The sequence below is a fragment of the Lepidochelys kempii genome, chromosome 2 (genome assembly GCF_965140285.1).
Source record: "Lepidochelys kempii isolate rLepKem1 chromosome 2, rLepKem1.hap1, whole genome shotgun sequence".
Classification (NCBI taxonomy): Eukaryota; Metazoa; Chordata; order Testudines; family Cheloniidae; genus Lepidochelys; species Lepidochelys kempii.
In genome coordinates, this window is record NC_136381.1 from 239,916,159 (window position 1) to 239,932,532 (window position 16,374).

Here is a 16,374-nt window from a genome sequence, read left to right on the forward strand (position 1 = left end):
GTCAATCTGACATCAGTCATCCGCAGGATAATGGACCTGTCTTGATTAGTAAAGAATTTAAAGGAGGGTAATATAATTAATGTTAATCAATATGGGTTTATATAAAACAGATCCTGTCAAACTAACTTTATATATAATTTTTTTGAGATTGCAAGTTTGGTTGATAAAGGTGATAGCACTGACCTGGTTCGCTTAGACTCCCAGAAGGTGTTTCACTTGTTACCACATGACATTTTGATTAAAAAACTAGAATAATATAAAACGTAACACGAGTCAGACAAGATGGGTGAGATAATATCTTGCATGGGGCCAACTTCTTTTGGTGAAAGAGATGAACCTTTTTTCTCTCTCCTATCGTGGGACCAACATGGCTACAACAACACTGGAATTATAAACAGTCCATCATCAGTAGAGGAATATGTGCTCCGTACGGTAATGCAGGGATCTATTCTTGGCCTTAGGTTATTTAACATTTTTAACAATGACCTGGAAGAAAACACAAAATCATCACTGACAGCTTGCCAATGACACCCAAATTGGGGGAATGGTAAATAATGAAGAGGACAGGTTGCTGATGCAGAGTGATCTGGATCACTTGGTAAACCGGGGTGCAAGCAAACAATACACGCTTTTAATACGGCTAAATGTATACATTCTGGGGACAAAGAACATAGGCCATAATTACAGGATGGGGGACTCTACCCTGGGAAACAATGACTTCAAAAAAGATTTAAGGGTGTTGTAGAACTTGGCTACAGTGTCACACTGGGAGCTAATAAGGGCTTGGATGAATAAACAGGGTATCCTGAGGAGGAATAGAGGCTGTTTTACCTCTATTTGGTACTGATGTGACTGCTTCTTGAATACAGTGTCCCGTTCTTGTGCCCACAATTCAAGAAGAATGTTGAAAAATTGGAGAGGGTTCAGAGAAGAGCCACAAGACCGATTAGAGGACTAGAAAACATGCCTTAGTTATAGTGGTAGATTGAATGCGCTCAATCCATGTAGTTTAGCAAAGGGAAGCTTATGGGATGGCTTGGTTACAATCTATAAGTATTGACATGGGGAACAAATATTTAATAATGGGCTCTTCAGTCTAGCAGAGAAAGCTATAACAGAATCTAATGGCTGGAAGTTGAAGCTATCCAAATCCATATAGGAAATACAGCACAGATTTTAAAATCAGAGTAATTAACCATTGGAACAATTTACCATGAGTTATGGTAAATTCTCCATTGTTGACAATTTTAGAAAAACATCTAGTTTTGATTTTAAAAGATATGCTATAGGAATTATTTTGGGGAAGCTCTACGGCCTGTGTTACTCAAGAGATTAGACTAGATTAGACTAGATGATCACAATGGTGCTTTCTGGTATTGACCATCAGAGCCAGGTTAAATTGAGGATTTTTGCTCAGATTCAACCAGCCAATAATAGTGTAGAGCAGTGGTGGGCAGATCCACTGGGAGCTGTGGGCAGCCGTGCCTGCGGACAGTCAATGTAAATACTGTATCGTGGCCCACCAGTGGATTACCCTGACGGGCCGCAGGTGCCCACTACTAGTGTAGACTCTTGCTTGAATCTGTATAGTCATCAATAGTCTTACCTATGCTTCTTGTTTTCTCTAGGGCGCAGTGCCTACAGCTCAAAGCCCATCCTGTTTTGAGTAGTGAACATTTTGACGCAGTTCCACTTGTGAAGCCATGTGGCCTAATGATTAGCATTTGAGGTAAGCCCTGTATAGAAAAACTGTGGATTTTTAAAAATTGACTTTCACTTATAACTGCTTTCCCTCGTTGAGAGGTTGGCCTGTGCAGGACTGACTGTTTAAAATGAGGCACTGTTTACCTCAGTGCTGACATGAACATCGCACTACTACTGCTGACAATACAGGGTGAGGATAAAATCAATGGTAGCCTCTCTGAGGGGCAGGGGGATTAGAGAGATGATAAATATTAGGGAAAATGTATACTACCCCTGTTATTGGATAAATGCTTTTCCACATAGCAGTTCTATTGAATGGAACATTAAAATGAGGAAAATGTTGGGATATAAGGTATTTAACAGCACAGGTGCTGTACCTACCTTATATGTTGTGAAGCTGTTGTCTCTTAAAAGTACACTTTTTTTTAGTTGAAAAGCAGATAATAAAACTAAAGACATAGATATCTATTTCATCTTTTAATACCTTGAATGCTTCTGATTTTATGGGCTTTTGAATATTTGCAGGTTAGATGTACGATTTATTTTCATTTTTGGGCTGTGTCAGGATGGTTGTGCCTGGACCTGTTCTGTCTAGTCTCGTAATTTGTACCTTTATTTTCTGTAATTGAAATAACTTTCTAGGCTTCCTTTGTGTAATTGATAATGGTTCTAATGTATGTTTTGTGACAACCCAAAGTGTTGTGTGGACTACTGCTATGCAACTTACATTTGTACTGCTAGACCTCAAAGTTCAACTATCTGAACTTGTCTAGCAAAACACTTCATTGCTAGCTTCGTTTAGTATCCTTGTCATGCTGGGCAGTGCTCTTCAGAGTCCTGCTTTTTTATACAGAGGAATCAATCCCTTTTGAAAGCTAAAGTTACAAATAGGCCCATAGTTTCCCATGCAGTCGTTGTTTGGAAACAAACCTCATGATCCTTAGGCACTTATAAAGAATCTTTCTCCCTACTGATTTAATCCATTGTTTTCCTTTTCCTGACACAGAAATGCATTTCTTAGCATATAGCATTAGCTCTTACTGTATATTTAACAGCTGTTCAGACACACCAACATAGAATTCACATAAAAATGTCTGTTTCTAAAGCACTGTGAAAATGTTGAGCTGTTGACAAATATAATCTTATGAGCATCTCAAACTGTCTTGTATGTAGCTTCTTACTTCTTTTGATCTTAGTTTAGAAATCTGGTTAACCCAGAAAACTGTCACACTTTTGGCAACTGTTTCTCTCCCATTTCATCTCTTAAACTTGGTCAATCTCTCTGCTTGGGCTTTCTGCTCACATTTATTACAAATGGAGAAATAAACTTGACTCAAACTGAAGTCCAAGAACAACGACGAGTCCTTGTGGCACCTTAGAGACTAACAAATTTATCATCTTATTTCAGGCCGCAAAATATGGATTTGTAGTAGGTAAATACTCTTCTCATGAACCAGCTGTATTTTAGTAGTATAACTACTCTACTATTGAGCTATGTTGGAGAAGTTGTGGCCAAACTGTCCTTCACCATGTGTAGTGATTGTGTCTGCTGAAGTTATAATGTTACTACAGTTATGAGAGTGGCAGTGACTGCTAATGGTGAGGGTTGTATAAGAATTTCAGTTCATATCCTTTGTTTTCAGTTGCTTATAACTTTCCTTAACTTTTATTCCTCAAGCTCAGATTCCGCGGGCTTGGAAAGTTTGAGGAAAAAATGATTCACTTACTCTTCAGGACAGAGTTGGGGAGTAAGGTGGGTAGGAGGGAAGGGGTGTGTGTGTGTGTGTGTGTGTGTGTGTATTCCCTCCATCAAACCCTTTGTCCTCAAGAACAGGAAGAACAGGAGAATTATTTCTTATCTATGTCTTAAGAGCCTGAGGAGCCAAAAGGACTTGGGGTAGAAAAGGGAAACTCGGCATAGATTCATTGCACAAGGTCTCTTCACTGTTGTAGTGAAAATTGGATTCAATTTAACTGTTATAAGTCATTTTAAAACTTTATTCATTAAATGAAACTTAACTTCTTTAAAGAAAAAAAATCCATAAATATTAAGGCTGCACAACTAAGAAGTCAAGTCAATAAATGACAAAGCTAAAGTTGCATGTATAATCCTAACTAGGGCTGTCAAGCGATTAAAAAAATTAATCTTGATAAATCGTGCTGTTAAAAAAATAATAGAATACAATTTATTTAAAATTTTGTGATGTTTTCTACATTTTCAAATATATTGATTTCAATTACAATACAGAAAACAAAGTGTATAGTGCTCACTTTATATTTATTTTTGATTACAAATATTTGCACTGTAAAAAATATCTCATACAAGTTCAGTAGTGCAATCTCTTTATCATGAAAATTGAACTTAAAAATATAGAATAAAAATAGAAATACAGAAATAATTGCATTCAAAAACAAAACAATGTAATACTTTAGAGCCTACAAGTCCACTGAGTCCTACTTGTTCAGCCAATCGCTCACACAAACAAGTGTATTCACATTTGAGGGAGATAATGCTGCCCGCTTCTTGTTTACAGTGTCACTTGAAAGTGAGAACAGGCGTTCGCATGGTAGTGTTGTAGCCGGCGTCACAAGATATTTACATGCCAGACGCTCTAAAGATTCTTATGTCCTTTCATGCTTCAATCAGCTAAATGCTGAAAATGGGTTCTGCTCAATAATGATCCAAAGCAGAGCGGACCGACGCATGTTCATTTTCATCATCTGAGTCAGATGCCACCAGCAGACAGTTGATTTTCTTTTTTGGTGGTTCAGGTTCTGTAGTATCCACATCAGAGTGTTGGTCTTTTTAGACTTATGAAAGCATGCTCCACATCTTGTCCCTTTCAGATTTGGAAGGCACTCCAGATGCTTCAACCTTGGGTCAAGTGCTGTATCTTTTTAGAAATGTGACATTGGTAACTTCTTTGCGTTTTGTCAAATCTGCAGTGAAAGTGTTCTTAAAATGAACAACGTGCTGGGTCGTCATTCAAGACTGCTATAACATGAAATATAAGGCAGAATGTGGGTAAAACAGAGCAGGGGACATACAATTCCCCCTAAGGAGTTCAGTCACAAATTTAATTAATGCATTATTTTTTTAAATGAGCGTCGTCAGCATGGAAGCATGTCCTCTAGAATGGTGGCTGAAGCCAGAAGGGGCATATGAATGTTTAGCATATCTGGCACATAAATACCTTACAATGCCGGCTACAAAAGTGCCATGTGAACACCTGTTCTCGCACTCAGGTGACGTTGTAAATAAGAAGTGGGCAGCATTATCTCTCGTAAATATAAGCAAAGTTGTTTGTCTTAGTGATTGGCTGAACAAGAAGTAGGACTGAGTGGACTTGTGGGCTCTAAAATTTTACATTATTTTGTTTTTGAGTGCAGTTATGTAACAAAAAAAAATCTACATTTGTAATATGCACTTTCATGATGAGAGTGCACTACAGTACTTGTATGAGGTGAATTGAAAAACTATTTCTTTTATCATTTTTACATTGCAAACATTTGTAATAAAAATAATATAAAGTGAGCTGTGTACCCTTTCTATTCTGTGTTTGTAATAGAAGTCAATATATTTGAAAATGTAGAAAAACCTCCAAAAATATTTAATAAATTTCAATTGGTATTCTATTGTTTAACAGCAGCTTTAATCATACTATTAATTGTGATACATTTTTTTAATCGTGATAAATTTTTTTAGTTAATTGCATGAGTTAACTGCTATTAATTGACAGCCCTAATCATAACTAGTCTAATTACACAAAGTGAACAACTTCTGAGGCATATTAATTTGCAGTTTTTTCACAACACTGGAGATATGCATACCGTTTAATGACTTGAAGCAAGGTATAATTCTCAGTGTGATAAAACATTTTGATACAACTGCTGTGTATTTTTATATTATACACCATAGAGTTTATATATAGAGTTACACACTATATATTATTACACACTATAGAGTAGTAGAACAGAGAATGATAATTGAAAAAATTGCTGGCCTCTGTAGGCCACTTAATTTTGTAGCTCAGCTTTGTAGTTCACTGCCACATCCGTTGAATAGGACCCGAGGAAGGCTGTGCTGCTGGTTTTGTGGGGTGTGGACTATGGTACCTGAATACTGACTAAATTTATTAGTCACCTAATTTAAGGCCAGAAGGGACCACCATCATCTATTCTGACCTCCTGTATATCACAGGCTGCCAACACATGCACTTTAAACCCAATAAGCGAAATTAGACCAAAATATTACAGCCCACAGGAGACTAAACAATTATGTGCTACAGCCAGAAAATATGAGGTACCAAGGTTCACCAATGCCTGAGGCCTCCGCAGTGTCAGAGGATTGATTGAGAGAGGTATTCAGATAATTCTGGCAAGTGAGCTGTACCCACACGCTCCAAAGGAAGATGGAAAAACCCCCTTAGTATCAGCCAGTCTGAGTTGAGGGAAAATTGGATCCTGACCTCACATGTGGAGATCAGTTAGACCCTGAGCCTCTGAACAAGCACCAGCCAACTAAGTATGAGAGTTGCTCGATGCCACCTCAGATCACTGGGCTACCCTGGCCAGTGTCCCATTTCCAGGGGTGACTATTTCTGATGCTTCAGCAAAAGAAGACCAAAGAAAATCCCACACAAAATACATAGGGAGGGAAATCACTTCCTGACCCCTGCACGTGATCAGTTGAAGCCATGAAGTATGAGCTTTAGGAACATAAGACAACTGGAAGGAGAACCCCAGGACTGCTGAGAACTGCCCCCTAATATCACGGACACCTTCATCATATACTCATAATCATAAATTTGTCCAGCTCTCTCTCAAAGCTAATTAAGTTGTTTGTCTTCCCTCCCACCCCCAACTCCTATTGGGAGGCTGTTCTTGAAGCTCACTCTGATAGTTAGAAACCTTCCAGTCTGAATTTGTTCTTGGCCAGTTTACACCCATTTGTTCTTGTGCTGATAACGTCCTTGAGTAGAAAGTGCTCTTCCCCATCCCTGGTGTTTGTTCCCCTAAAGTACTTGTAAAGAGTAATCCTATCCCATCGCAGCCTTCTTTTTGCTAGGCTGAATAAGCCAAACTTTCCCCATTTCCTCTCATAAGATGCGCCCTCATTCCCCATATGATTCTCGTGGCTCTTCTCTGTACCTGTTTTGAGCTTGTATTAGTCTTTTTTGACCACAAGTGACCAGAATTGTACACAGTATTCCAGCTGAGGTCTTAACAGTGCCTTTTACAATAGGATTAAACCACTGTATCTCTACTGGAAATTCCTCACCAGCTACATCTTAGATTGCATTTGCTTTTTTTTTTTTTTTCACAGCCACAGCACAGTAGTGTCTTGTAATCATCCTGTGATCAACCCACACACCCAGCTCTCTCTCTTCCTCTGTTCCAACTGATGATCCCTCCAGTTTGTAGCAGAAATTCTTATGAGACCCTGTGTGCATGACTTTGCATTTTGTACTATTGAATTTCATCCCATTTCTGTTACTCCAGATCTTCCTGTATAATATATCCATTTTCCTCTGTATTGACATTGCCTCCCAACTTTGTATTATCAGAAGATTTCATTAGCACACTCCTACTTTTGTGCTAAGGTCATTTAATAAAAATATTAAAGATGATTAGTCCCAAGACTGATCCTTGATGAACTCCACTAGTAACCTCCCTCCAGTCTGATAATTCACCTTCACACAACCTGTTGCATTCTCCCCTTTAGCCAGTTCCTTATTCACTTTACAGTGCTTGTACTGATCCCCATCTTCCCTAATTTAACCAATGATTTCCCACGTGCCATTATGTCAAATGCTTTTCTGAAGTCTGTGTATTAGTTCTACTGCATTTCTCTTCACTAAAGTCAATTTAATTTCCTTCTTTAAGCAAATAACTATCTGGCACAATTTACCTTTGGCAAACCCTTCTTCTGTTTTCTCTATGGATTTAATTATTCTTTCTTTCATAATTTTGTTTCAAAGGCTGACTACTGAGGTTAGACCAGGGTCGGCAACCTTGGGCCCACTGCCCATCAGGGTAATCCGCTGGAGGGCCGCGAGACATTTTGTTTACGTTGACTGTCTGCAGGCACGGCTCCCTGCAGCTCCCAGTGGCCGTGGTTTGCCATTCCCGGCCATTGGGAGTTGTGAGAAGCAGCGGCCAGCATTATCCTAATTTTTTCCATAGAATTGGTCCCTAGCTATCTTCATTGTCTCTTCTGCAGGGACTGTTTTTCCTTTTTTTTCTCCCCCGCTCGCATCCCCATCTGCCTGTTTCTCTTCTTTTTCCAATGCACCAAACTTATAACTCAACTTTTTTTTCACCTACACTAGCCAGTCTCTTCCTCTGTTTTGTCTGGTGGTCACATTCTGCCATGGATCACCCTTCTCTTCTTGCAGTTTTCCCTCCAGGTTCTTTTGTTGATCTGATGTCAGCAAATATTGAGTTGTCTGTAACCTCTTCTCTTCTCTCCTGTTTTTGTATCTTCAGATCACCGTCTGAATTTTATCATTAGTCTGCAGCTGCTTATTTTTATCTTTTTGGATCATCTCTGCCCTGAACTATATCAGGTAACATTTCATGCATAGGCGCTTCCATCAGATACCCACTCAAGGATGTGGCATATCATGTAGCTTCCTCATCCAACCATCTTCTGTCTCCTCTCCTGCTTGGGTCCTTGCTAGTTTCGCCTCAGGAACCATCATTGTCTTCTTTTCCTAGTACTTATTCCTAGAGACAAAGAAGGAAGAAAGAAATTTTTAAAAATCCTCCCAAACTGCCACAGAAACTCTATTAGCTGCTAACTGCTAAAATACATACCTGAGGGAGGACTTACTTAAAAAGTCTAAATCAGTGTATATACTGGACCATAACACCAGTGAAAACAGTATAAACAGCAGCAACAACAAAAATTGCCTTGTATCAAAGGCAATAAATTGTATGATACATATGTGTGAAATAGCATGTGACCAGGCAATTGGATTGTATCATGAGGCATACACAAAAGGGAGCAAAGTGAAGGCTCCACATGCAACTCTTAATTCTGTTACTTCCTGATTGTCACCTTGGGAAGGCTGCAAAATGTCAGTTTGGTGTAGCTTCATGAAATCAAATAAACTACACTTGGCATCCTCTAATCCTTCTCTTTTATAAAAGTTCAGCCATAATGCAGCTTGTGACCTAGTGAAATTTTCACTTCTCTTCAATGGGTTGTAACTGACATACCAGTGATACCCAATTTTTACAAGACCCATGTTGTTTTGATACAATGCAATAGTGTTTACACTGTTAATGTCAGAGATTGAATATCATCACTAAATCTAATTTAAATAAGCTAGAAACATACTCTGGCTCTACATGCCTATGGGGCTACTTTTATTTCCTCATTTCCATTGATACCAATCAAACTGTTCCTGCTTCATCTTTACTAGTTTGGAGTCAACTCCTTTCTGAGAACCATTTAATCTGTGTTTAGCATATGCACAGGTTGATGAGTACTACCATATTTGTATCCATTTATCATTCTTTTAACGTTGAAATGATTTGTGCCTTTGCCACTCTGTGATTAGATAGCAGTAACTTCTACATACTGACTTGCCAAACCAGGTTCTGTATCCCTCTCATTGTGTGGCATTCCCCAGAACAAATATTTGATGCTTTAGTTGCAGAAATGTGGTTAAAGCAGGTTTGAATGCTTGGGAAGCTTTAATGGCAGATGAGTTCAAGAATTTCCTTCTAAAAGTGGAAATGACTGTTCCTGCCAATTGTAAGACTGGGGACTGAATTGTCACCTGAGGTAACCGACTTTCAGGTGATAGAGAGGCTTATCTTCTGTATTCTAGGAACTGCAGTATGGGATGATACCAGTGGCCCATTTAGACCTGTTTCTTGTATCAGATAGGGACTAAGTACCAGCTACTTCAAAGAAAAATGCTTGGAACTGTGGAGTAGGCAGTTAGGGAATAACTTTCTCACATGGAAAGTTTCTTCCTTGCTCCCATTAATTAAGGGTTAGCTTATATCTTGAAGCATGAGAGTTCATATTTCTTCCCAAACTCTTGTTTTGGTGTCCTATTATTGTAACTCTGGATGCCAGGAATAAGTTGTCGTCTTTCTTCATGTATTATTTTTCCAGTGTGGTTAACAGACTGAATCAGGCCTGTATCCTGGTACAATGCCACTTAAAGCCAGAGTAGATGCAAAAAATATATTATGAGGGATGGTGATTCAGCAATATTGCTCATGCTAATCCTCCTAATTATGGGTTCCAATTTGTTTGGAAAGCCTTAAACTCAGTGTTTATAACATGCAGTTCACATCCTTAAAAAGAAGGGAGAACCCTTTGCTTGAATAGGTAATAATTTCAAAATTTTACTTGTGGCTTTATCACTGAGTTATGAGTCCTACCGTAACTAGTGTGCTGAGGTTACAGCTTAGTGAGTATACACTCTTAATTTAGAAAAAGTGATGCTTAGCTGGTGCTTATCAGAAGACAGATAAAGAACAGTGGCATTTCATTCACTCTGTTTGAAGCATGTGTATAGACATACATTCTGTTGACCATTCAAGCTACAAGAGAGATCACCTTAACTTTCAAAGTCAAACTTCAGATCTTAAGGATTTCACGATACAAAAGCAACTTTTATTTTAAAAAAATTTTTTTATTTGGGCCTTCCTTCAGCTCCATTAAAGTTGAGAATCCTGCCATCTCCCTATCAAATAGAAATTCCATTAAATTGTTTTTTTGTTGTGGTGTGTTTATTTCCCCTGTGGCAAAGTTCCTGCTCTACCTTGGTGGGTCTTCCGCTTATTGGCAGATTTGCTCGCCTTGGAGCTTCACGGCAGCCCTCAGCTTGGCCATTTTTCTGAATTCACAGTCCAGGTCGACAACTCCTGTGTCTGACCAGGAGTTGGGAGGATTTGGGGGGAACCCAGGCCCGCCCTCTACTCTGGGTTCCAGCCCAGGGCCCTGTGGAATGCATGTGTCTAGAGTGCCTCCTGGAACAGCTGTGTGACAGCTACAACTCCCTGGGCTACTTCCCCATGGCCTCCTCCCAACACCTTCTTTATCCTCACCACAGGACCTTCCTCCTGGTGTCTGATAATGCTTGTATGCCTCAGTCCTCCAACAGTCCGAGTTCTCACTCTCAGCTCCTAGCACCTCTTACTCCCTGCTCCTCACACGCACGCACAACAAACTGAAGTGAGCTCCTTTTAAAACCCAGGTGCCCTGATTTGCCTGTCTTAATTGATTCTAGCAGCTTCTTGATTAGAACACCTGCAGCCAATTAGCCTGTCTGTCTTAATTGTCTCCAGAAGGTTCCTGATTGTTCTGGAACCTTCCCTGTTACCTTACCCAGGGAAAAGGGATATACTTAACCTGGGGCTAATATATCTGCCTTCTCTTACTCTCCTATAGCCATCTGGTCTGACCCTGTCACACCCCCTCCCCATCCTTAGCTGGAATGTTGTTTTTTAAATGGATTTAAAACCTCTGAGTATTTCACACAAGACCATACATTGTAGGAGCCATGAAACCAGTTGCTACTTTTATAGATCCCCCTCAGTGAGGAACAAATAGTCTGCCAGCCCTTAGAGTTCTAGGTGGTATTCACATGTGCTTTTCATGCAGTCAGATTACTTCCTAACAACCTTCAAATTGTCTAAGGGTATGTCTATACAGCAAAGAAAAACGTGCAGCTAGCCTGTGCCAGCCAACTTGGACTCATGGGCTCGGGCAGGATGGGAAGGTCCCAGAGCTCGGGCTCCAGCCCGGAAGTCTACACAGCAATGAAACAGTCCCATAGCTCAAGCCCCATGAGCCTGAGTTGGTTGGCCAGTCACAGGTATGTCTACACTGTGAAGAAAACCCTAAGAGGGTAAATCCTGCCTCACCATGGTATATCCAGATGTAAAAGAGAGTGCGGTTTTTCACTGCAGCAGGGTTGGATGACAGCTCTTTAGATGGGCCCCCAAACTACGTGGATCCTTCAGCCATTCGCCCTGTGGATGAGAAGCACGTTAGAATTCGGGGTTACTGCAGTGGGTGGGGGGGTGTTTTGTTGCCTCTCCCCAGCATATAGGCAGTGTGTTTCTCAGGCAGTGTGCTGGGGAAAGTATTTTGGCCCTATTAAAATGAAACCAATTGGGACTATTCAGTCATTGAAAGAGTGAACTTTTCCCTCTCCCAGAGGGAGAGAAACCAGGCTGGACAAAAACTATGTGGGTTTTTTAGGCTCGCACAGAAACGTGAATATGCTAAATAAATGAGGTATTTTAAATGAACCAATAGGGATAGCTAGGCAGAGGGTACAGGCAGTGCTTTTATCCCACAAGAGGGAGGAGGAGTGTATGAGCCAGAAGATAAAAGCTGAAACAAAGCCATGCTGTGTCCCTTTGAGTTATTCACATAACACTGGATGGTAAGGCTTTCTGCTTCTGAGATACAGAAGTGGGGTCATGATTCTAACAATGGACGCTGGTAAGTTGCATTAAGTTTGTCTTTCTCGGTGTGTAACAAAGCTTTTCACAGGAAGGAGCAAAGCTAGTAGCTAACTTTTTTGTAAGTAATGCAGTTTCTTGTATAGTTCTACATCTTACAAAGCCTGCAATAAACTTGGCATAGTGTGTGTATTATACTATAATTATTCCATGACTGTTACGCATTGAAACGTGGTCTTCTCTGGAAATATGAGTCCAGGATACCACAATGAGCATGTTAATACGAGCCCTTCTGACTTCATTAAAGGGACAGTCGTCATGGGTCTGAATTACAGCTCCAGTGTCTCACTTCTAGAGAAGCCAAGATAACTGTCCATGAAATGTGTAGGCTGAATCACATATATGCACTGTGAGGTATCCTGGAGGGAAACCTATGATAGTAAGCAAAAACTAATGGTGAAGCTAAAATTTGTAGCTGTAACTCCTCAAGGTCTTTGGGACCCTACAGAATCTTGTAGTGTGTGTGATTGGGGTCACAGCACTCTTACAAGATTCAGAACCTCTTCCCATGTTTTGTATTACTAAGGCAGCTTGTGTGAAAATAGGATCTTAAACAACGTTGGGGTTTGCTAAAAAGGGAATAGTTCAGGAGGGTGGGAACAGGGCCTTAAAATTCCACCTGTGTTGGTAGTTACAATAAACTTACTGTTTGGCTGTGTAGTGGTTTGTGTGAAATGTGTTGGTAATCTCAGTCCAGTTTCTTATTCACGGGAAGCGGTGTCCGTGTCTTAAGGGTCAGTCATTTTTAGAAGTCTTCAGATAAGAGAGCCAGGATTTAAATGGATATGGAGAGAGCACTAATTGCCAGAACTTTTGCTGTACCTGTGGATAAATTTTCTTGTTGCTTTCAGTCTGATTCCCATCACAAACAGATTATTTACTCCATTTTAATGAATATAGTAATATAAGAATTCTTTTGAATCCCTTCTGTTATCAGCCACAGTATACTCAGTTGTGGTGGGAAAGGCTACTGATCTTAGAAATTGTTTTACTTAAAAATGAAGGACTTTTTTGAATAATGTTCAAACTGGAACACAAAACAGTTGGGACAAATTTCACAGTTCTGAATACTTGTCAGCCCAGTGCCTTTCTCCAGTAATGTGCATCTGGCCCCATTTGAATTAATATTTATTCTCTAGGGCCTGAGGAAAAGTTGTCTCCATGCCCTTTTTCAATTCTTGGCCTTTCTGCTCAGACTTCAAAAGCAGGCCAGCTGAGGTGATTTTGTTGATGGACATTTCTTCACCAGAAACTGAGCAAAGATTGCAAACACCTTTACTTAAGTCACCAGCATTTTACTGAAACTACTTTGAAACTAGTAACCTGGGCACGATTAAAACCAGTGACTCCGATGTGGTGCTCACAGTATGCTAGGTGCTTTGCAGACAAGGTTGAAACCAGGACCTTGCCACTGTCTAAGTTGACAATGTGCAGAATGAGGAAGGTGATGGAATGCAACACAAAGCTAACTGGTTATCCATGATTTTCCTTCTGGGGAAATCCTTTTGGGGATTTTCAAACATTACTTCATTTTCATTGCATATAGGCCCTAACCAAAATTCAGACCCTCATTTTGCGAAGCGCTGTGTGAACTCATGGTAACAGGGAGCAGTATTCCCATTTTGAAGAAGGGGAACTGAGTCACAGACTAAGTGACTTGTCTGAGGTCTCAGAGAGAGACTCATGCAGAGCTGGGACTTAAACACAGCTCTCTCAAGACCTACTCCAGTGTCTTCTCTGCACTACCCTTCTTCCAAGCACTGTAATTTGTAGGATTCATGGAAACAGTTGTGGGCTTGTTTTGTTTGTAAGGATGAACCTGAGCGAGAATGTGGAAGCATATAATTTAATCTTAAAGATTACATCTAATTTTATACTTTCAGTTCAAGAAAATGTACTTTAATTGGCGTGTTCTTTCCCTGTGATGTTGAGTAACTTAAAATGAAATGCTGTTCAGGCATCATTATTTGTAAGTTCTCTCTCTTAAATTTTGCCTCAGGACAATGTCACTATTTTACACTTCTCCAGGTGTCACTGTACTTCAGTAGTGCAGTTAATATTTTTAGAAAGTTACATTGCCTTGCATTGGTAAAACATAAAAATAGCCAGTGGCTTCAAAATGTTCAGGTATTTAAATGGTAGTTCTTGGTTTTTGGGGTGGGAAAACACTTCTAAATACTTCAAAGGAAACATGGTACTTTAAGCATGTATTAAAATGAAGGTCTAAGATTTGCTCCAAGGATAATATTTTAACATTTGGTTTTTGTTTTTAAAAGTCATGGAAAAATATCTAGGCAGTTTAATCCACTCACTCTAATAAAAACACTCAAATTGTTACAGCATTACTATCTGCTCAATTTCACTTGCTTTTAAAACTCAATTTGTTGTTCATTCTTCCATTTACTTATTTCAGATCATTTGCTTTGCAAGTCTGGGCTATTATTTTGTCTTGGACATCAGATTGTTAAAGTGCTTTCTTACACACTAAAACTCTGCTGGTTTTTAGAAGGATTTTCAGAGATACTATTTTAATAAAAATCTTTACTAGAAGCACTCTCTCTACTTTCCATCCCATTCCCAGGCCCTTCTCATATTGTGATTGGCTTTCTTTTTTTATTGCCCTTTAGTTTGTGCTGTTTTTAATTTCTTGGTTTGGTGGGGTGGGGGTGGGGATTTAAAATGAAAGCTGCAGGCCATAGTTGACAATATAAGTGGATTTGAAGTAACTACAGGCTGGGAGTGTTGCAACAGCTGATCTGATCCTTCTGAGTTTCAAGAGCTATTTATGGTAGATTAGCTGGTATCAAAGCTCTACTGTTCAGCCCATAAATGGTTGGTCCCATGTGAAGTTGCCACACTGCATTTGGCTTAGTCCTCGGAGGTTGGAGAGCCTGAAGTTTTATGTGGATAAATCAAGTGATGGATGGAAACACTAAAGGCAGATCAGGGAACTACATTGTTGAGGACTTTAGACGGCTGAGGACTTTTGAAAGGAGAGTTTTGCTAATAACTTTCTTCCCAAATATATCAGAAGCAGCACTTGGAATATAGCTTTTGCATATTTACTCTATTTGGCACCCACATGCCATAGGAAAGCACCGTTCTAAATTTATCTGTCTCTGAATCATCTTGGCTGCAGATGTTGCCAAGCTTGCATGTTGATATTTGGTAACTTGAGTGAGGTGTCATTTTTGTTTTCTTAGCACCTGAATGTTTTATATTCTTTGGAAAGAAATTTTTAGCTGAAGTGAGAAACTTCACCAAAATATTGCTATGGAAGTCTAACTCTTACTGTTGGTTAGAAGGAGTTGCAATAATTCTGTGACTATTTTGTGAAAACTTTTTTCCTATATAAAAGCAGACAAGCAGTTTAAAAAAAAAAAAAACTCAGGATTTTGAAGTAAGTAACACCTCTTTCTAAACGCTTGAAAGCAGATGTTTAAAAGGCAGTTGTTTTGAGAATGTTTGAAGCTTTGTCAGGTTGAAGTGCCAGTAGTTTTTTCCAGCCCTGTGCATGCCAGTCATTCAGTCTTCCTTTGAGGCATTTTTATTCTTGTGGTTTTGTTTAAATGAAGAGTTCATTTCAATATGGATGGAAAGTCTGTCACTGACCTGGATTGTGTGTGAAACGTGATACTTTTTGAGTGTATTAACCTATTATACCAATATCTCAAATTGGAATAGGAATATTATTTAAGTAAAAGATATTGCAGTGGTTTTTCCCCCCTTCCTCCTCCCCAGTGTTTTGGGGCAGGTGTTGTAAAACCGATACTTAAATGTATGATTTGAATCTGACAGAAGTCTTATAGTAGTTTAGATGAGATACAACAGCTGCATTTTAACAATTGATAGACTTGAAAGTTTACTCAGAATACTTATCTCTGACTCTCCAGTTTCCATTCTTTTCACATGTTCTCTGGCTTTCTCTGTTAAGATACCCCGGTGAGGAAACTGGTTGCACATTCATTCTTGACCATCAGCACAGCATTATTAGCTGTTGAACCTTTAGGGTTTTTCTTTCTTCTCTCCCAGTATGCCCCCTGATGTTCTACGTTAACTGGTTTAGAGACACTAATTTACAAAACATCCTGTGAAGGAAATATAAATACCATACCCATTTTAAAGATGGAGAAACGGAGGAAAGGATGATGTAGGTTCTCAGGAGCTAGT

At 39.4% G+C, this 16,374-nt stretch overlaps 1 protein-coding gene across 9 annotated transcripts in view; it reads left to right on the plus strand.

Annotated features, from left to right (window-relative positions):
• The first annotated feature begins 12,139 nt into the window (after positions 1 to 12,139).
• The window catches only part of SVIL (supervillin), a 149,317-nt gene continuing 145,082 nt past the window's right edge, over positions 12,140 to 16,374 (plus strand). For 4 of the 9 annotated variants that reach the window (XM_073334378.2, XM_073334382.2, XM_073334392.2 and 1 more), the window contains exon 1: positions 12,141 to 12,184. In XM_073334378.2, the coding sequence (XP_073190479.1) occupies positions 12,163 to 12,184 (22 nt within the window). In that variant the 5' untranslated portion in view covers positions 12,141 to 12,162. Of the gene's footprint in view, positions 12,185 to 16,374 lie in introns of all 9 variants that reach the window. The other 5 variants (XM_073334375.2, XM_073334379.2, XM_073334388.2 and 2 more) reach the window with 3 other exon arrangements.